The following is a 23,268-nucleotide window of genomic DNA, read 5'->3' as shown; positions in this document are numbered from 1 at the left end:
CTCTGAACCCCAAGTGAATTTACACAAACTGAGGAAGTCTAAAAGCCAAAGGTTGTGCCCCGCTCTCGCTATAGATTTGCACACACTCTAAAAATGCTGGGTTAAAAAACAACCCAAGTTGTGTTAAAAATGGACAAACCCAGTGAATGGGTTAATTTAACCCAGCGGTTGGGTTAAATGTTTGCCCAACCTGCTGGGTAGTTTTATCTAACTCAACTATTGTTTAAAACTGACTGCATTGCTTGCTTAAAATTAACCCAAAGTATGCTGGAAATTGACATTTATTAATATGTTAAATAAATAATAATTAAACAATAATAAATTGCTTATTAATGAATGTTCACCTTTTGATTATTATTGTTGCCTCTAGTAATTATGTCTGATTTTTAATTGCCAACCTATTTTGGGTTCATTTTAAGACAGTCATACAGTAGTTTTTAAACAACATGGGTTAAATAAAACCGGCCAGCAAACATTTAACCCAATCGCTGGGTTTGTCCATTTTCAACCCAACTTGGGCTGTTTTTAACCCAGCATTTTTACCCACGGGTTATAATTTTTAACCCTAATTAATTGGTTAAAAATTACTACACTGCTGGGTTGATGTAACCCAAAATGGGTTGGAAATTTAATTTAGAAATTTTATTCATTAAAATTACTAAAGTAACACACACATCTACAGCAATACACTCTACAAAGCCCAAGTTGGGTTGAAAATGGACAAACCCAGCGATTGGGTTGTTTTAACCCAGCTATTGTTAAATGTTTGCTCAACGTGCTGGGCAGTTTAATTTAACCCAACTATTGTTTAAAATTACTGTATGGCTGGCTTAAAATGAACCTAAATCAGACTAAAATCAGACTTTTAACCCAATTGTCTAGGCCTACTTCAACCCAACTTTTGTTGTTTTTAACACAGCATTTTTTTTTTTTTAGAGTGTACAGACTTCAGTAATCAAAATATGAAAATGTATTGATAACCAGATCAACCACCCCAAAAAACTGACAATACACAAGTTGCACAAGTGCAAGCTGAGGAAGTGTTTGAGATCCAGTTTACATAGTTTCATACTTTCATACCAAACTGATGCATCACAGAAAAGCGCATTGTCGGCACGCCCACCTTAGATGAACTACAACTCCCAGCAACCATCGCTGCAGTGTGACGCCAGCAGCTCCGGTTTCCCCCCCCCTATATAACGATAATTAATATATTTGGTGTATTCTATAATATATATGTGAATATCAACACAGTATATATACGTTTTATGTAATTATTTATGCTTAAAAATACCCGGAGGGGTAAACTACAAATTAAAACTACATTTCCCAGAGCTTCCGGGTAAATAATGATGACGATATATTTAGTCTGCGAAACATGGATTGTGGCGACATGAGTTTAATTTTGCGGTTTTTTCCTTTCGTCTAATGATTGTTTATGTTTATAAGCACGATGAGTCTCGGTAATCGAGCGGCCGTAATCGGCGTGTTATTAATTTTATTGACGGCTGATCTCGGGCGGTTTGCTGCGGCAGAGGATCAGACACACAGCGAAGAACCTGTCGATAATAAAGCTGATAGTGATTCACAGGATCAGAAGACTGTTGATGGACACACAGAACAGCTGGCCAGGTATTACTGTATCACATATCATCAGTTTGCTCGCAGTTTTACTGTAGAAAGAGTGAGTGAGTGATTGATTGACAGCTGTGATGTGGCGTACAGTGACGAATATTCAGTAACATATGTCTATCTATCTATCTATCTATCTATCTATCTATCTATCTATCTATCTATCTATCTATCTATCTATCTATCTATCTATCTATCTATCTATCTATCTATCTGTCTGTCTGTCTGTCTGTCTGTCTGTCTGTCTGTCTAGCTGTCTGTCTGTCTGTCTGTCTGTCTATCTAGCTGTCTGTCTGTCTATCTAGCTGTCTGTCTGTCTGTCTATCTAGCTGTCTATCTATCTATCTAGCTAGCTGTCTGTCTGTCTGTCTGTCTAGCTGTCTGTCTGTCTGTCTGTCTATCTAGCTGTCTGTCTGTCTGTCTATCTAGCTGTCTGTCTGTATGTCTGTCTATCTAGCTGTCTGTCTGTCTATCTAGCTGTCTGTCTGTCTGTCTGTCTGTCTGTCTATCTGTCTATCTATCTATCTAGCTAGCTGTCTGTCTATCTATCTGTCTGTCTGTCTGTCTGTCTGTCTGTCTATCTAGCTGTCTGTCTGTCTGTCTGTCTGTCTGTCTGTCTGTCTGTCTGTATGTCTGTCTATCTAGCTGTCTGTCTGTATGTCTGTCTTTCTAGCTGTCTGTCTGTCTGTCTGTCTGTCTGTCTGTCTGTCTGTCTGTCTGTCTGTCTATCTATCTTTCTGTCTGTCTGTCTATCTATCTATCTATCTATCTATCTATCTATCTATCTATCTATCTATCTATCTATCTATCTATCTATCTATCTATCTATCTATCTATCTGCTTTCGTTGACAATATTGATATGAACGTCATACGACTTTGATTAATATATTTTCACGAGGTAAAATGTGCCATGTTTTGTCATTGAGACATATCCTCATATTTTAAAGCACATGGAGAATGTGTACATTAAACTTGGAAAGTGATTATAATGTAATATAGTATGTAAAATCCTATAAAATATATTCCTGTGGCAGGTTGAATGACACAGAAAGCTCCAGCAATGACACCGTTCAGAGCACCACACCTGTGCCCAAACCCACGACCCCTGAACCCCCTAAAAACGAGCCCATCCTGCCCGTGCAGACGGGGGTCAAGGCCCAGGAGGAGGAGCAGTCCAGCGGGATGACCATCTTCTTCAGCCTGCTGGTCATCGGTGGGTAGCACCAGTTGTTTTAAGGATGGAAATGATCTCAATGTGTGAATTATACATATTTATTTTAACAACTGAAAGTATTTCAGTTCTCCAGGATGTAGCTGCTTTTCCGTATTGTTCTTCACTGATGGATTGGACAGTTAAAATCTTAAGAGTGACACTAGCCACGTTTACATGCGCACTTTTTTGTCATTCCGATTAAAATCATTCCGATTGAAAGATTGGGTGGACTGTTTACATGAGACGTTATCTAAACCCATCTGGTGTTTACATGTGCTGACTTTCAGTAGGAATCCTTTTGTGACGTGCGCACACAGTTTGTCTGCCGCCTCAGATTCGTTACGTATCGTGGATCAATAGTTCTGTGTTGGTAATTTGTATATGTATTTATTTTTCTGTGGCCGGACATGCAGTAGTTTAACCTCCTGTACAATGGCTATTTCAACAGCTGTGGCAGAAATGGCAGCTCTCAACGGCCACCAGGACTTGTACAGTTTTAGAAAAGCTATTTATTATTTGTGGTAAAATGTAAGAATCACCTCAGAAAAATGAACTTTCCTCTCTTGTCAACATTAGCCTGGTGTGAGCGCGGCGCGTGCTCTTCAGTTGAGGAGGCGCGCGCTCTATATCTCAAGATGTGCACTCACAGTAATCGGATCAGGTCGTTTACATGGTGGAATTTTTCGTTTGATCGGTTCATGAAAAGGTTTATCCCACCCCTCTCAAACCCATTACAATTTCATTCGGTTTGGCCATTTTTATTCCGATTGAGGTGTTTATATGGAGTATTTTTATTCGGATTGGACTTTTAAACCGATTACAGTGCTCCATGTAAACGCACCTACTGATTCCTCTTCAACCTTTTGAGGTTTTCCTCAGTCGTACAGTCTTGAAGATACATATAACATAACATTTTCGGCTAGCTGGAACATGAATTGATTCTTGCAAATTGTAGTCTGTTGCGGATTACAAATCACATAAAATAGTAACGTAATCTAGATTCACTCCTTTTAGGGAATGTATTCGGACTGCATTTTGATTGCTTTTAGATTACTTTTGACCTAACACGTTTATCACTTATATTTGAATAGGATTATTGTTTACCATATTGATATAAAAAATACAAAACATAAACAAAGAAGCATTGAATTAAGCCAGGGATTCCCAGAGTGGGATTAATGAAAGAACTGCGGGAGGATTAGTTTAGGAAAAGCTAATGATTGATTAAATCATAAAAATGTGAAATTAAAATCAATAAATTATTTGAAGATAAAAACAATCAAAATATTATAAAAGTGTTGTCACGATACTGGAATTTCTAACTTCGATACAATACCATTTTAGATAATACAGGAAAAAAACGCTGCATATACTGTCAAATATATATATTTTTACTATTATTTCTTTTTTTGTCCATCTATTGAAAGTCTTGGCAATCAAATTTTCTTCTGAAGAGATCACTTTATATAACATTTAAGCTTTTTGTTTCATATATAAACGTTGATCAATTACCATTACAATTATCTCACAAATATTTGCTAACTCAATTAATTTTTTTTAGGGCTGTCAAAAGATTAATCGCGATTAATCACATCCAAAATAAAAGTTTGTGTTTACATAATATATGTGTGTGTACTCTGTTAATTATTATTTATATATAAATACAGACACACTCATGTATATATTTAAGAAAAATTTGCATGTATATACATTTATATAATCTATAATATATATAAATATAAATGTTTTATATATATAAAATAATATTTTTTTCTTAAATATATACATGCTTGTGTGTGTATTTATATATAAATAATAATTAACAGAGTACACACACATATATTATGTAAACACAAACTTTTATTTTGGATGCGATTAATCGCGATTAATCTTTTGACAGCCCTAATTTTTTGACAATGGAGTAATTTTGTTGCAGCATCACAAGGACGCTTGATCTCAAATGGTATATTGAATTTATAAAGACAAGTAATAAACGTATGGCTAACAATATCACAAACAAATACAATAGAATAAAGATACAAATGAAATAGACTGCTCTATTTTTTTAGGAGGTCTGACAGTATTCAGGTAAGAAACTGAATTAAAAAAAACAATGTAATCAAATTTAAAATAAAATGGGATAATCTTCATTATAAAAAATGAAATACAGATCAATCCATTAAAGTTACACAAGTTACTGAGTCAAGAGCAGTAAGTGATCGTTTGTCTTTTGTAGTTTGAAAAACATTAACAACAGGTTTATTCGGCTGCTGTCCCTTTAAGACCTGACGCACGCATGGATCCAAAATACAGTTCCTGTTACACATTCTTCCTAATTTATTTACGACTGTGTTTACGTTAATACTCACCAAGATGGGCATTGACATTATTTTTGAGTGTATTTGACGATGGAAAAAGGAGCTCATTTTAGCACTTGTATGTCAGAGGCGGCTTTATTACTGTATGTGTGTTCGCTTCAGATGTGAGCGCGAAATCTGTGGGAATTAGTAGAATTATGTGCAATCCCGCGCGAAATTCAGACCCATCACACCAGCACTATTTAAAGGGTTAGTTCACCCAAAAATGAAAATTCTGTCATGAATTACTCACCCTCATGTCGTTGGACACCCGTCAGACCTCCGTTCATCTTCAGACACAAATGAAGATATTTTAGTGTAAATCTGATGCTCTGAAAGGCCTCCATTGGCTCAATGCACGGTTCACTCTCAAGACCCTTAAAAGGCACTAAAGACGTCGTTACAAAGTCCATCTCACTACAGTGGTTCTACAATAACTTTATGAATCGGCGACAATAGTTTTTGCGCGCAAAAAAACCCTAAATAACGACTTATATAGTGATGACGATTTCAAAACACGGCCTCATGAAGCTTTGAAGCGTTATGAATCAGTGAGTCGAATGATGATTCGGATCGCCTGTCAAACTGAAAGAAAACTGAAAGAACTGAAAGAAAAGCACAGCAGGTATTGGTGTATTGGTATCGTTTCAGTATCGATACATATCGAAATATCGATATTTTTGACAACACTATCATTAAATAATAAAATTAGGAATCATTTGCTGCCATTGTATGAATATGCAATCATGTAATCCATAGAAAAGTAACTAATCAGATTATGAGCATTTAAAAATGTAATATAATCTAATTAAAAGTACCAGATTTCTGGAGTCTGATTACGTAATCCAGATGACATGTGATCAGTTATTATCAGCGGCACTGGAGATTTGCGTCCATTCAGACACAAGGGGCAGTTGTTCAAAACATTTCATCTGGATTTGGAAATCCCATGTTTTTGCTATCCAGGATCAGGTAATCCATCTGACTTTTGTGCCGGTTTTTCAAAGCAAAATTGGATTGGATCACCCTGATCCAGATACACACCTTTTCAGATTTCCAAATCTGGATTACTAGTGCTCTACGGAGCCCTTAAAGGGACATGGTGATGGAAAAAATATGACTTTTGCGTTCTTTCAGAAAAGTTTTGCTTAGCGTTCACCCGAGAAACCTTGCGTTCGCTCGCGAAGAACTTTTGACTGGTCTTTTAATTGATAAGAAGTAAAACCTCTTAAAAGTGATAAAACAAATTTAATATAATATATTTTTTTGATATTTACAGCTGTTTGGGGATTATTTTATGGCGGCTAAATCTTTTTTTACTTTGACTGTAGGCTACCGAAAGGCTTAATAGGTAGCCTAATGTCTACTTCTATTTTATTACTTTAACAATTATCAATTTGTATTATTAATATCAATAATTAATATCAATTAACAATTAGCCTAACTAATCAAGAGCAAAATAAAATATGTGTTATACAAAAAATAAAATATGTAAAATACTTCTCCCATCGTATTATATGATACAAATGTTGTATTTATTGACCAGTTTTAAAGTTTTACTACATTTTCTTCCTGGAATCCACCTTGAAATCCTACTAGTTGGGATCAGGATCAGGATCAGGATCAGGATCAGGATCAGGATAATCCATTTTTTTCCCCCAAAATCTAACTTTTTAATTGAAGTAAAATAATTGAAAGTAGGGGGAAAATCATGTTATGAAATAAATGCTTTTCTCCAAAACACGTTGGCCATAATTATTGGCATCCAATTATTGCAACCTCCTTTTGCCAAGATAACAGCTCTGAGTCTTCTCCTATAATGCCTGATGAGTTTGGAGATCAGAGTCTGTTCCTCCAGACAGAATCTCTCCAGCTCTTCTCTTCAGTTCACTCCTCTTCTAGACTTCTAGGTCTTCAACTAAAATTGCTTGAGGTCCAGTAAATTAACCCTCCTCACCGGCCGAGGTCCAGACAATTATATACCTAAAAACCATAATTTATGTTTATTGCCAGACTAAAGAAAGTAGATAACATTTGTTCTTAATTGAACAAAATATAACATGTTCTCATATGGACAAAACATGTCTGTTCATATTGTTAAAGCAAACATAGGCAATCCTTCACAAAATTGATCTCATTTTGTTGTTGTTCTGTTATGTCCATTAAAGGGATAGTTCACCCAAAAATGAAAATTGTGTCATCATTTACTCACCCTCAAGCTGTTCCAAACCTGTATGAGTTTCTTTGTTCTGCTGAACACAAAGGAAGATATTTGGAAAAATGTTTGTAACCAAGCAGATACCATAGTAGCGAAATAAATACAATGGTAGTCAATGGTTGCTCTATCTGCTTGGTTACAAACATTCTTCCAAATATCTTCCTTTGTGTTCAGCAGAACAAAGAAACTCATACAGGTTTGGAACAGCTTGAGGGGGAGTAAATGATGACACAATTTTCATTTTTGGGTGAACTATCCCTTTAAAGCTACACTGTGTGATATTTTCCCCCATCTAGTGGTGAAAAGGTATAGACCATCCAGTGAATATTAGCTTCTGTTCCTCTCAATTCCGATTTCGTTTTCATTTTCTCAACTCCTACGGTGGCCGATTTAGTCCAAGTTTAACATGGCTTCCAGTTCGACCTCGTCCACATTCGACACGGTGCCATCGAGTGTTAAAACGCCAAAGGCGAAGCTTGAATTTACGGGTACGTCCCTCTTTGGCTGATGTACTTTCAAGATGGAAACTAGGTTTTCAGTGTCAACTTTCCTTATTTTTGAAAAGGGCATTGTTTTTGCGCGCCGCTTTCTGCTCTCAGTCTCTTCTTCACTGCATGCGTCACCGCGCGTCTGAACGTAGCAACAGTGATGAGCATAGTAACGTTATCTGTCGTCGCAACCCATGGGGCGTGTTTCAACCGAACCAGGAAAGACCTCAATTGGACAGACCTACAACCAATCAGAGCAACGGAGCGACGCACAACGTTAGTTGTCAAATGTCAACAGAACTCAACTGCACTGTGTTGCCAAGTCCGCGGGTTGAAGCGACCCCAATTGACCTATCGGTAAGCCCCGCCCCCCTTAGTTACTGTTGCTAACTCGGACAAACAAACGGAGTTGCTATATCTTACAATGTACAGCTGTCAGTGTGAAAACCTTATCCCAAGATGTTTTTGGACACAGATTGTAGCGTATACCCCGTCCGAATGATGGCCAAACTTAACTGATGGTTTATGAAGTTTATTACATCGTTATTCACTCCAAAAAATCATCGTAAGAGCTGAACAAACAAAGCATAAGAAGTGCGCATTAACATCTCATTCACAAACTCTCTCTCTCCGTTGCATTAACATACACAGCAAATTACACAAAAACACAAAAACACTCAAACAACTCACAGTAAACAAACATACACAGACCGTAAGCCTTTTCGGGGGTGCAGTTAATAACTGGTAAACTTTGTATCTGCAAAACAACTCTGATAAACTGCGTGCAAGCTCTTACTTTTGTTACCCGGAGACTATAAATACCCATCAAAATAGGAGTCCTCCTTAGTAGGACAGATAATGTAGACCTTAAACATATCTAACATGACATTAATTTACATATAACCAGTTTAATATGGAGAGGCACTGAAATGTAGACCTTCGTGTTTTTGACCTACAGTGTTACATGATGTGAGAACAGTTAGTTATTACGGTTTGTATGTTAGCAGGGACTTTAATCGTAACTTAATGAGAGTATGACAAACAGAAAATCCTCTCAGGATCCCTGGAGTCAGTGTTACAGTACCTCAGGCACTGCGTTTTTAGCATTTTTGTAGCATAAACACCATCAAACCGACGAGAGCTTCGGATTTTCCAATGTTTCTCTATGGCGCTGAAGCCTAAAGATGTCCGAGTTCCGGTCCCAGCGCAACTGATACTCAACTGCTATTGGCTCATCGGCGTTCGAGGGGAGGGGCTTACCGATAGGTCAATTGTGTGATATACAGACCCAGGAATGCGAATTTTAGCTGCCAGCCCTGCCAAAATAACACATATTTTACCCCCCAAATGCCTTTTTTTTTTCTGGAGAACCCCCCCGGAAAGCTATTGGGCTTGTTTTTGGTAAGTTTTGAGTAGTAATTGGGCGGGTTTTGTTGTTTAAACTTGGCAACCCTGTACTAGCACGCACGCTGGAATAAGTAACGTTAGAAGAAAAGATGAGTGTAAACGATCTTTGCTGGTGTTGTAAAAAAATAATTTAAGGATACACAGAGTACTTACCAACACCATCACCATTTTTGAGAGAAATAGTAAAGGTGAATGCATATACGAACAAGTTCTCCGTTTAGGATTAGAACAAATTTAACCCAAGCGCTCTTTGATGACGTTACTGTTGATCATCTGTCCATCATCGTCTAACGCCCGCCCTGATGATTTCATTGGTCTGAACAGTTTCTGTTCGGGCATAATTACTCCTGTACGGATCAAGTCCAGACCGAACTGCCCGAGCTCAAATGTTGTGGGCGGGGCTAAGTTCGGCTGGCATCCAGGCTAAATATGTCCAGGACCTCCAGCAAAAAAATAGGCCCACAACATTAAAGATCCAGCGGTATATTTGACCGTGGGCATGGGGTGCTTTTATCCCTGTTTGCACCAAACACATCTGATGGGTTTGCTGACAAAAAGCTCTGTTTGAAGTTTCATCTGACCACAGATCCAGCTCCCGTCTGAAGCTCCAGTCGTGTCTGACACTGAATATGCTGGAGTTTGTTTCTGGATGAGCGAGGAGGATTTTAATCTGTGATCCTCTGAGAGTCTTTGTCCACTCAAACTCTCCTCCTCTTGTGCATTAGGATGATATAGACATCTCAATATAGATATAGAGTTAACTGAACTTCTTAATTATTGCCCTGCGGATTTTCAATGCTTTAGCTGTTTTCTTACAGCTCAACAATCTTTTTCTGCACATCAGAGCTATATTCTGTGGTTTTACTCATGATGATGAATGAATGATTGAGGGAATTTGGCCCTTGCGTTTCCTCATATTTATAATCGTGTGAAACAAGACGTCATAGCTAGACGATTTCATGCTCCTAGTGTGCTACTTTTGTAAAAATATGAATGGGAATACACTTCCCATTATTTTATTCATTAAAGATTCTATGGTTGCCAATAATTTGAATCAACGTGTTTTGGAGAAAAGCATTTATTTCATGATGTGACCCCCCCCCCCTCCCCACTTTCAATTCTTTTACTTCAATGAAAGATCAAAAGGACAAACGATGCAGATTTATTTTCACAGCCATCTATGATCATATTTACCAAAGGTGGCAATAATTCTGACCACAACTGTATGTTGGACGAGGGGTCTAGTTACCAGTTTATTCCAAAACTGTGTGAAAGTTTTTTTGATGGGCTCAGGTTAACTGCACTATAGGCCACCCATTCCTCACTGAGTCCAAAATAATTTTGTTTTCCATCTTTGGACAGTGCTTTTTTTGTTGTTGTAGTTTTTTGAGTAGTCTGGCTGATGGGAATAAAGGTTCAAAATGAACTTTTTTCCACATCTGCACATCAAATTTACCAGCAATAAATATATCTTAATGCTCATCAAACTGTATTTAACCCTAACCCTATTTAACCCTAACCCTAACCTACCCCAACCCTAACCTAACCCTAACCTACCCTTAACCAAACCCTAAAAATGTATGCAATGTTTAATAGGGAGCCAGTGCAGTGTTGACAGAACTGGGCTCATATGGTCATACTTCCTGGTTCTAGTAAGAACTTGAGCTGCTGCGTTTTGGACCAGCTGGAGTTTATTTATTAAGCGAGCAGGGCAACCACCCAGTAGAGCATTACAATAATCTAACCTTGAGGTCATGAACGCATGAACTAACTGTTCAGCATTTTGCATTGAAAGCATATGTCGTAATTTAGATATATTTTTTCAGATGGTAGAAGGCAGTAGATAAATTTAGTTTAGTTTAGTTGGAAATTGTGATGTCATGTATGATGGCGAATGTTAATAGACTCTGATCACCGATCTCTGCACATCACAATAATGTTGTATACAATGACTTTATACAAGTCTATAAATAAGCCGATATACAAAGGCACAAAACAAGCTGAAATTCCTCTCCAACTCTTTTCTATGATTTATCTTTTGTCATGTTCCTGGCTTTAATTTATTTCTAGCTGTTCCTCTGCTTCCTCTAAACATAAAGCTGGTTGGTGAGTCAGCGGACAGCATATCCTCCTCCATTGCTAAGGGTTAGGCCTGGCTCTGTGTGTCTGATACTGCTGAATCAATACAATCAACTCGCATGTTTTTGTGTCATTTAAAAGCTCAGAGGTTTCCAGTTACGTGTTGATGTTTTGGGATTGGCCCTCTGCAGTGATGCGTCTTCCTGTTATGTCCCGTGTTAATGTTTGTGTTTGGTGCATTGTGCTGTATCTGTATTTATGAACCGCATAATGCCCTCCTGAGTGTAGTCTTACCAGCTCTGCGTAAGAAGAGGTCTCATGTTGGTCTGCCATCCTTGAATTTGTTCATAATGTCTTCATAATGTGAAACCGGAGGTTTAATCTAGGTTAAAGTGTAATTATAAACCGGCACGGCACATCACTATGGGTAACAGTGACACAACACACTCACAATTCATCTTCTCTTGTCACGTAGCCAGATGGCATTTGGACTCTTATCGCAGCTTTCATTGGCCAAGGACCGCCCAGAGGCCGTCTGACTGACATGTGAAGCAACCAATCACAGTTCATTTTGTTGTGCGTCATGTTTTGGGGCAAGGAAATGTTAAGTCGATTTCCCTACAATAATAGTCCGGTGTGTAAAACTCTGGGACGTATTTTAAAGAGTCTATGCCGCGGACTTCACATACTTTTAGTGTTTGGTTTTGGTTTAGTTCACTTCGAAATGAAAATTTCCTGATATTTTACTCAGCCCCATCTCATCCAAGATGTTCATGTCTTTCTTTCTTCAGTCGAAAAGAAATTCAGTTTTTTGAGGAAAACATCCCAGGATGTTTCTCCACATAATGGACTTCAATGGCAACCAACGGTTGAAGGTCAAAATCAATGCAGTTTTAAAGGGCTTCACTGGCTCTGCGCGATCCCAGACGAGGAATAGGGTCTTATCTAGACAAACCATTGGTCATTTTCTAAAAAAAAACAAAAAAAAAACAACTAAATTGCTCATCAACATAATAACATAATTTTTGAACATGACAGATGGTTTGGCTGGATAAGATCCTATCCCTCATCTGGGATCATGCAGAGCCCTTCCTTTGACACTGCATTGATTTGGACCTTCAATCGTTGGTTTCCATTGAAGTCCATTATGTTTTCCGCAAAAAAACTTAAAGGGTAAGTTCACCCAAAAATGAAAATTCTGTCATTAATTCCTCACCCTCATGTCGTTGGACACCCGTCAGACCTCCGTTCATCTTCAGACACAAATGAAGATATTTTAGTGTAAATCTGATGCTCTGAAAGGCCTCCATTGGCTCAATGCACGGTTCACTCTCAAGACCCTTAAAAGGCACTAAAGACGTCGTTACAAAGTCCATCTCACTACAGTGACTCTACAATAACTTTATGAATCAGCGAGAATAGTTTTTGTGCGCAAAAAAACCCTAAATAACGACTTATATAGTGATGACGATTTCAAAACACGGCCTCATGAAGCTTCGAAGCGTTATGAATCAATGAGTCGATTCAGCGGTTTGAATCGCCAAATTTCAGCAGTTTGACACGCGATCTGAATTATGAATCGACTCACTGATTCATAACGCTTCGAAGCTTCATGAGGCCGTGTTTTGAAATCGTCATCACTATATAAGTCGTTATTTAGGGTTTTTTTGCGCACAAAAACTATTCTCGCCGATTCATAAAGTTATTGTAGAACCACTGTAGTGAGATGGACTTTGTAACGACGTCTTTAGTGCCTTTTAAGGGTCTTGAGAGTGTAAAGTGCCATTGTGCCAATGGAGGCCTTTCAGAGCATCAGATTTCGACTAAAATATCTTCATTTCTGTTCCGAAGATGAACGGAGGTCTGACGGGTGTCGAACGACATTTCTTAATTTCTTTTCGACTGAAGAAAGAAAGACACGAACATCTTGAATGAGAAGGCGTGAGATATAAAATATAAGAAATTAACATTTTGAAGTGAACTAATCCTTTAAAGAACGTGGCACACAATTCAACCAATCAGATCACGACTTCTAAACTGTTTCCATTTTTGCATGGCTTATGCATCTGATGGTCCGTGGGCGTGACTCCCGTCTGAGGCTGACTACTTTATACCTTTTAGATAACCTATACATATGATATTGCATATTAAATATAGTTGATTCTTGTTGGGTGTATCATTTATTGCATATTTAAAATTAAACACAAAACATCCACTTACAAAAGACAGACAAAAAGAGACGATGACCAAGGAATAAGCACACAAAAATGTAAATAATAATTCATTACAGAACAAAAAAGAACCCTTTCTTTAACCTTTATTAACTACCATTCAAAGGTTTGGGGTCAGTAAAATGTGTGCAATCTTCGTAATGTTTTTAAAAGAAGTCTCTTCTGCTCACCAAGGCTGCATTTATTTGATCCAAAATACAGTAAAAACTGTAATATTGTGAACTATTATTACAAATGAAATTATTATATGTGAAATATATAATGTAATTGGCCCCACTTTATATTAGGTGGCCTTGACTACTATGTACTTACATCAAAAAATAAGTACAATGCACTTACTGTGTTCAAATTGAATTGCAAAACACCTTTGCTGATATTGAGGTGGGATACAGGTAAAGTTATGGCACAGGTGTGGTTGTATTGGTAAGTTTAAGGGTAGGGTTAGGTGTAAGGGAAGTGTCAACAGTGTAATTACAAATGTAACTACAGAAATTAATTACAGATGTAATTACATGCAGGTATTTTTAAAAATGTAAGTACAATGTAAAAACATGTATGTACACAATAAGTGCATTGTATCAAATTGTTAATTAAAATGTTAGTACATAGTAGTTAAGGCCACCTAATATAAAGTGGGTCCATGTAATTATTACTATGATCAAAGATGAATTTCCAGTCTTCAGTGTCACATGATCCTTCAGAAATCATTCTGATATGAGGAATTGATGATCAAGAAACCTTTATGATTATTATTAATGTTGAAAACAGTTGCACTGATGAATATATTTGTGGACACACATTACATTCTTTGGTGACTAGAACAGCATTTATTTGCAACAAATGACTTTTGATCAATTTAATGCATCCTTGCTCCAAAAATGTCTTACAATAAAGGTCAAAATGTATTTTTTTTGCATTATTCCTGCTTAATCCTATATATACCTACATTTACATAGAATTTTAAGATATTAAACTATTATTTATATTAATTATTGCTTATTATTTTAGAGCCTTGATTACTTTTAAACATTTATTTAATGTTTTATTTATTTTACTGTGGTGCCGATACTAAGATATCACTGTTATTGCAGTAACGGTAGCACTTTATTTTACAGTCATGTGCCCCATCTACATACTATGTACTTATTATAGTTATTGCAATAACTAGCCCTGAACTAACCTTAACCCATGTAGTTACCTTACATTACCCAGTATTTTCTAGGGTAAGTACACTGTAAAATAAAGTGCAACCGCTGTAACTATAAGTTATAAGCCAGTTTTATTAATTCATTTTTCTCCTCAGGTATTTGTATTATTTTGGTGCACCTGCTGATCAAATTCAAGCTGCACTTCCTGCCTGAGAGTGTGGCTGTGGTCTCGCTGGGTATGTGTCTATCATCTCATTCTTTTACCTCTAGTTCATACTTTTCTGTTCAATGTCGGCCGAAGCAATCGAGTCAGTCATAATGATACAAACACAACAGAACATCACTAAGCAACGTGTCTTAGAAATCAGATCACTCTAGAACAATCCATTAACTGAACAATAGTGAATAGACTTGAATAAGATAGTGAGGACAAAAAGGGAGGGGGTGCATTTATCAGAGGGACACGCATATTACATTCAAGTGCAGCAGTAAAGGTATTAATTATTTCTGAGAGAGTAAGGGTAGGTGCGTGTATGAAACGCTGTCCTGTCTCACAGTTTGAGTCTGATTGAACACAGTAGTTCCTCTAATATAACACAGGAATTGATCAGTTCCTCTTAGCGTGCAAAGCTGTTAAAGACAGTCGCAGAGTAAACCTTTAAAGCGGTAGTTCACACAAAAATCTACATTGACCACAATACTATGTTGTCACACTGTAGTCCGTCAAACACACTGAACTTCTATCAGTCTCAGCCTCGTTTTCATTTATGACAAGAATTATCGGAATGGAAAGTAAAAACAGTGAAGATGCGTCACAATTTGCGTACTTATGCTGTTTTGTAGTATTTGTAGGAGGGGTATCAGACTCCACTACGGTTGAGTACATAGTGCATGGCGTATAGTGTGTCATTCGGGACGCAACTTGAGACATTTCTCAAAGTATCTTCTTTTATGTTCCACAGGAGAAAGATTTGTTTAGGAATGACGTGATGAATAACATAACATTAAAGGGTTAGTTCACCCAAAAATGAAAATTCTGTTATTAATTACTCACCCTCATGTCGTTGGACACCCGTCAGACCTCCGTTCATCTTCAGAACACAAATGAAGATATTTTAGTGTAAATCTGATGCTCTGAAAGGCCTCCATTGGCTCAATGCACGGTTCACTCTCAAGACCCTTAAAAGGCACTAAAGACGTCGTTACAAAGTCCATCTCACTACAGTGGCTCTAAAATAACTTAATGAATCGGCGAGAATAGTTTTTGTGCGCAAAAAAACCCTAAATAACGACTTATATAGTGATGACGATTTCAAAACACGGCCTCATGAAGCTTCGAAGCGTTATGAATCAGTGAGTCGACTCAGCAGTTTGAATCGCCAAATTTCAGCAGTTTGACACGCGATCCGAATCATGATTCGACTCACTGATTCATAACGCTTCGAAGCTTCATGAGGCCGTGTTTTGAAATCGTCATCACTATATAAGTCGTTATTTAGGGTTTTTTTGCGCACAAAAACTATTCTCGCCGATTCATAAAGTTATTGTAGAGCCACTGTAGTGAGATGGACTTTGTAACGACGTCTTTAGTGCCTTTTAAGGGTCTTGAGAGTGAACCGTGCATTGAGCCAATGGAGGCCTTTCAGAGCATCAGATTTACACTAAAATATCTTCATTTGTGTTCTGAAGATGAACGGAGGTCTGACGGGTGTCGAACGACATGAGGGTGAGGAATTAATGACAGAATTTTCATTTTTGGGTGAACTAACCCTATAAAATAACATTTTCATTTTTGGGTGAACTGTGCCTTAGGGCGTTTTCACACCTACCTTGTTTGGTCCGGATTTTCGGACTTTTCAGTTTGGTCCGAATCAAAATTGCAGGTGTGAAACCTCCCTCATACCACGGTCCGGACCAAACTGACGAAATTTGGTCCGACGAAAAGAGGTCGTCTCGGTCCGGATCAAACTGGACAAAGGTTCGGTTCGTTTCTAGTGTGAAAGCATTTTCTGGATGGTTCGGACTTTCAGACCATTTACAGGAAGTTCCTGTTTATTTTTAATATTATAAACAGTGTTTGGGAAAGTTACTTTGAAAAGTAATGCATTACAATATTGCGTTACTCCCTTAAAAAGTAACTAATTGAGTTACTTAGTTACTTTTTAAGAAAAGTAATGCGTTACGTTACTTTTGCGTTACTTTTGCGTTACTTTTTCTCACCTGGGCTGGGCTTGCTTTTTTGTTTTGTTTTTTAATAGCAAAAAAAATTATTTTTGTGCAAATGTAAAGACCTCTTCATACCAAAATTGAAATAATAAGCCTGAGGCTGAGGTAAAAATGTGCTGCCATTCTGGATAATGGAAGAATAGGACGCAGGAGAAAAACGTTTTACCAATAAAAACAAAAAATCTAGTAATTTTTGCTCATGGCTTAACTGAATCATCAAAGGTCAGCAGCACGACATTGGTCAATAAAGGTAGATTAAATGCATAAAAATATTAGTTTTACTTAACATTTATATATTTGAGGTTTGAGTATTCTGATTTTGCATTTGACTGATTTTATTAATTTTGAGGAGTACAGAATCTTTATTGTGCAAGTGAGATGAATAAATGCTCACATTTAGTCTAGAACTACAATAACCCTCATGTTCACACACACACACACACACACCTCTGCACTTATTTTTCACAACATGGGGGCAGGAGAGCTGTCAGTCAAATAAATGTGAAAAAGTAACTCAGATATTTTGCTGTAAATTTGAAAAGTAATGCGTTACTTTACTAGTTACTTGGAAAAAGTAATCTGATTACGTAACTCAAGTTACTTGTAATGCGTTACCCCCAACACTGATTATAATGTTATTTTTAAATTCAATCTAGGCTACATTGATTATGAAAAGTGAAAATATGCGCAATATGTCAGAAGACAGAAAGTCAGAAATAATTTTGAACGAAATTTTGTATGATTTTGCTTAGAAAGCCTTTCTTTAGTGGGAATTTCGTTTTGTATAAATTGTATCTTAATTGTAATCAACTTTTAATCAGATAATTGCCTGGATTTAATAAATAAGAAGCAAATAGTCTATATAGCAGACCATAATCGCGGGAGCGATCACATGCTTTACACATGAACTGAAGCGGGTCTCAAATAAACCCAAACTCAGCAGATACTCGTCTCACAAACATGTGAAGTATGTGTATATAAAGCTTGAAATGTCCACTTTTAAACGTAACGAATAAAAAATAGTCAAGCAATGCGCAGTGTTCAATAGTGGCGGTGATATGCGTCCGTTCATTCTTGTCAAAGACGCTGACGTCCGTTTACAAACCAATCACAGTCCAGATGCCACATAGATGAAGACGAGTGGACGCAAGTGCGTCATGTAAAGTTCTTTAGTTCGCTCACATAATTGCAATGTGAAACCAAACCAAAAATAACCAAATGTATAAAAAGTATCAAAACATGAACTTCGGTTCGGACCTTGGTGCGGACTCTCAGGTGTGAAAACGCCCTTAGCTGCAAACTACAAAATATTGTTCCTCTTAGTTGGTCCAACCTATTATTTTGTTAATAATTCATGCAGTACTGATTCAAAAAGGGTCATTTGACAGGAGTTGAACACTATACATTTGGCTTTTCTTTTTCAGGGATTCTGATGGGAGCGTTTATCAAGATCATAGAGTCTCAGCAGTTGGCCAACTGGAAGGTATGATGCTCTTTAAACCATAGATGAAGCTCATTGGTTTGATTTTGCCTTGTTTGCAGCTGGTATTAAAGGGTTAGTTCACCCAAAAATGAAAATTCTGTCATTAATTCCTCACCCTCATGTCGTTCGACACCCGTCAGACCTCCGTTCATCTTCAGACACAAATGAAGATATTTTAGTGTAAAGCTGATGCTGAGAAAGGCTTCAGATAGGCCTCCATTGGCATTCAGTACATTCACACTCACAAGACCCATAAAAGGCACTTAAAACGTCGTTACAAAGTCCATCTCACCACAGTGGCTCTACAATAATTTTACGAAGCGACGACAATAGTTTTTGTGCGCAAAAAAAAATCAAAATAATTCTTTATCCAACTTGTTCTTGTCTTCCGTGTGTTCCTCCACGACGCATGCGCGAGAATATGACGCAGATCCGGCGTTCGGGAATCCATGAAATGCTCACTTTAGCCCCATTTTGAGAACTACGCCGAGACCTAAAGCACGATCAATGTAGAATTCAACAGCTGAGATACGCGCGTCTTCCTCTGCTTGTAAACAAATCGCTTCTGGGTCATGTGTCCGAACGCCGGCGATACGTCATATTCTTGCGCATGCGTCGTGGAGACACACATGGAAGACAAGAACAAGTTGGATAAAGGTGTTATTTTTATTTTTTTTTGCGCACAAAAACTATTGTCGTCGCTTCGTAAAATGATTATTGAGTCACTGTGGTGAGATGGACTTTGTAACGACGTTTTAAGAGCCTTTTATGGGTCTTGTGAGTGTAAATGTACTGAATGCCAATGGAGGCCTATCTGAAGCCTTTCTCAGCATCAGATTTCAACTAAAATATCTTCATTTGTGTCTGAAGATGAACGGAGGTCTGACGGGTGTCGAACGACATGAGGGTGAGGAATTAATGACAGAATTTTCATTTTTGGGTGAACTAACCCTTTAACATCAGTCTTTGGTAATCCAATAAGACGTTGTCAGTCAGGTCCTGTGACCAATTGGGAGTTTCATTAAAGGAACACGCCACTAATTTTGAAAATAGGCTAATTTTCCAACTAGGGGTGGGCGATATCTCGATATTTAAAATATATCGAGATATTTTTTAAACACGATATGGATTTTGACATATCGTATATATCGATATATTGTTTATATTTAATTCTGATTCCGCCACTTTGCTTGTTTTGCCTTCTCTGTGCTGTGCTCGCCCCCGCTCGCTCGCCCCTCCCCTCGCGTGTTGTCATGGCGGCGTCCGCAACCAGCTCGGAGGCTACAGAACTCGTCTTAAAAACAACTTGCTCCATTATATGGAGATACTTCGGTTTTAAGGCGTCGGACGAACAGCAGACAGATGTCTACTGCCATGAATGCCGACAGTTGGTTCTCAAACAGTTGATCCAAGATACAGTTTACTTAGGCAGCATTACTTTGCGAGACAAGAACTCTCGCGACTGTACACCACGGAGAGAGAGCGGCTTGCTTGCTGGAGAAGGTTACTTACTATGCCCTTGATTTGAGTTGTTTTATTTTTAAATGAAACTTCATTATTTGCATGCGTTTTAAAGCCTTGCGCGTAGGGCACCATGCGCTTTCCAGAGCGCGCGCACTAAAAGCCTGTCAAACAAGTGATTACTGGACTAAATCTTACTGCGCTAATACTGTCAAATACACACAAGGTTAACATAAACACAGTCGGTTATGTCTAAAGTGAAAGTAAAATCGGCGCGTGTCTGTATATTAGATGCGTGAAAGTCTTAAATTGACAGCAGGGCAGCCTAGTGAACACGCTGCCGCTTGTCCTTAAAGGGACAGTTCACTCTAAAATGATGTCATTATTTACTCACTCTAATGTTGTTCCAAACCTGTATTAATTTCTTCTGTTGAACACAGACAGCTGATGGTAGCGATTGACATTCATATTATTATTTCCTACAATGGGGACCAGCAACTGTTTGGTTTCCAATATTCTTCAAAATATATGTTATGTCCAACAGAAGAAAGAACTTTATTCAGGTTTAAAACAACTTGAGCACGAGTAATCAATGACAGAATTTTCATTTTTGAGTGAACTATTCCTTTAGTGGTTAATAAAATAACAAAAGACAAAGACATAATCACTCACGGCTCTTGACTGAAAAACTAATACAGTAGCTTTAATAAGAATCAATGTATATTTTATAGGGAAGTCTATGTAGTGTTTTATTTTTACATTTATTAATTCAATTCCATACTTAAATGCTGCTGTACAGCTCTGAGCTGCCAGTGTAAATCTTTATAAATATATATTTATTTTATATTATACAGTACACTAGGAATGTGTACAAGGTTTTTTAAAAGTAAAGTTTTAAGTTTAAGTAAGGTTTTTCAAGTTTTTTAAGTAAAATAAAGAAAGAGTATTGCAATAAAAAAATAGTATTTTTTCCTCCTGAAGCTCTTGCTCTTCGGCTAAGAATAGAATAGCAAAAATCTGATGCGACTAGCCATCAGAACCGTACCGAACCGAAAACCGTGGTTAAAAAAAACCGAGGTATGTATTGAACTGTGGACTTACTGTATTGTTGCATCCCTACTTTGTTCCTGCATGAACTGCCTACCTCTTAGCACTTCAATAAAAAAAAAAGACTTTGTGGTATTTGGCATATTTGTTTTTGCAGTAGTTTTTGGGGGGTTATTTTTCCTTTAAAGATATCGAGATATATATCGCATATCGAGATATAGCAAAATATATCGAGATATATTTTTTGCTCCATATCGCCCAGCCCTATTTCCAACTCTCCTAGAGTTAAACAGTTGACCGTTTTCTAATCCATTCAGCCGATCTCCGGGTCTGGCAGTAGCACTAGCATAGCTTAGCTTAGCATAGATCATTGAATCTGATTAGACCGTTAGCATCTCGCTCCAAAAAATTACCAGAATTTCGATACTTTTCCCATTTAAAACTTGACTCTTCTGTAGTTACATCGTGTACTATGACCGACGGAAAATGAAAAGTTGTGATTTTCTAGGCTGATATGCCTAGGAAATATTCCCTCATTCCTGTGTAATAATCAAGGAAATGTTCTGCCGTCCCATGGGTGCAGCGGTGCAATGATACACAACACCTGAAAATAGGCTAACTTCTGTAAACATAACCAACGTGACAACCTAATCTTCAGTGAATTCCGTTTCAAAATAAATACAGTTCAGGATCTGCACCAAAGTAAATATCTTCTGAATTGTCTCTCACAAATGTCTTCATGGTTACACGGCACGCTCTCTGTGTAAGCAGGTTGCCACGTTGGTTATGTTGTAATAGTTCAGCCAAAAATGAAAATGTCCTGATTACTTACTCACTCCCCTTCTGATTATTTTTGCACTCTTTCTCCATACTTGTAAACAATTCTTCACAGAGCTAGACTAAAGCGAGCATTTATAGTTAAAGGGTTAGTTCACCCAAAAATGTAAATTCTGTCATTAATTCCTCACCCTCATGTCGTTGGACACCCGTCAGACCTCCGTTCATCTTCAGACACAAATGAAGATATTTTAGTGTAAATCTGATGCTCTGAAAGGCCTCCATTGGCTCAATGCACGGTTCACTCTCAAGACCCTTAAAAGGCACTAAAGACGTCGTTACAAAGTCCATCTCACTACAGTGGTTCTACAATAACTTTATTAATAGGCGAGAATAGTTTTTGTGCGCAAAAAAACCCTAAATAACGACTTATATAGTGATGACGATTTCAAAACACGGCCTCATGAAGCTTCAAAGCGTTATGAATCAGTGAGTCGACTCACTAGTTTGAATCGCCAAATTTCAGCAGTTTGACACGCGATCCGAATCATGAATCGACTCACTGATTCATAACGCTTCGAAGCTTCATGAGGCCGTGTTTTGAAATCGTCATCACTATATAAGTCGTTATTTAGGGTTTTTTTGCGCACAAAAACTATTCTCGCCTCTTCATAAAGTTATTTTAGAACCACTGTAGTGAGATGGACTTTGTAACGACGTCTTTAGTGCCTTTTAAGGGTCTTGAGAGTGAACCGTGCATTGAGCCAATGGAGGCCTTTCAGAGCCATCAGATTTACACTAAAATATCTTCATTTGTGTCTGAAGATGAACGGAGGTCTGACGGGTGTCGAACGACATGAGGGTGAGGAATTAATGACAGAATTTTCATTTTTGGGTGAACTAACCCTTTAAACATGTTTTTGACTGACCGTTTTGCTAGACCTTTATTTGTCGGCTGGGGTGGTGTGGAGCCCTTTGTAGTCGCCTAAATAGGGATTTTGGATCATCAAAAATGGTCTACATTGGGCAACTTTTACTTGCATTAGATGGAGAAAAATCCTGGAATGTTTTCCTCCAAAGCCTAAATTTCTCTTCGGCTGAGGAAAGAAAGGCTTGTACATGTTGGATGGAGTAAATAATCAGGAAATTTACATTTTTGGCTGAACTATTCCTTTAATCGAGCACACCTGTTTTCAACATTGATAATAATCATAAATGTTTCTTGAGCAGAAAATCAGCATATTAGAATGGTTTCTGAAGGATCATGTGACACTGAAGACTGGAGTAATGATGCTGAAAATGTTTAAAGCTGTACATAGCTGAAAGAAACTAGTTTGCTTTGTAAAGTCAGCTGAAGAGTGTTGATTTGCATTCAAAACAAAATAAAAAAATTATGTTAAAATAGTCACCTTACTTAACACACTCACACGCGCATATACACCGATCAGGCATAACATTATGACCTAATATTGTGTTGGTCCCCCTTTTGCTGCCAAAACA

The 23,268-nt window shown here is 37.6% G+C and overlaps 1 protein-coding gene across 2 annotated transcripts in view; it reads left to right on the top strand.

The window, feature by feature from the left end:
- The first annotated feature begins 1,334 nt into the window (after positions 1-1,334).
- slc9a8 (solute carrier family 9 member 8) overlaps positions 1,335-23,268 on the top strand; it is a 76,674-nt gene continuing 54,740 nt past the window's right edge. For both annotated transcript variants that reach the window (XR_013815475.1, XM_079803107.1), the window contains exons 1-4: positions 1,335-1,632; positions 2,668-2,846; positions 14,930-15,010; positions 18,425-18,483. Coding sequence is in view for 1 of the 2 variants with exons in the window: in XM_079803107.1 (XP_079659233.1) it covers positions 1,439-1,632; positions 2,668-2,846; positions 14,930-15,010; positions 18,425-18,483 (513 nt within the window). In the remaining variant the exon portion in view is untranslated. The remainder of the gene's footprint in view (positions 1,633-2,667; positions 2,847-14,929; positions 15,011-18,424; positions 18,484-23,268) is intronic.

The sequence above is a fragment of the Gobio gobio genome (genome assembly GCF_949357685.1).
Source record: "Gobio gobio genome assembly, chromosome: 21".
Lineage (NCBI taxonomy): Eukaryota > Metazoa > Chordata > Actinopteri > Cypriniformes > Gobionidae > Gobio > Gobio gobio.
The sequence above is the reverse complement of the archived record's forward strand: the minus strand, read 5'-3'. Positions and strand labels throughout refer to the sequence as shown.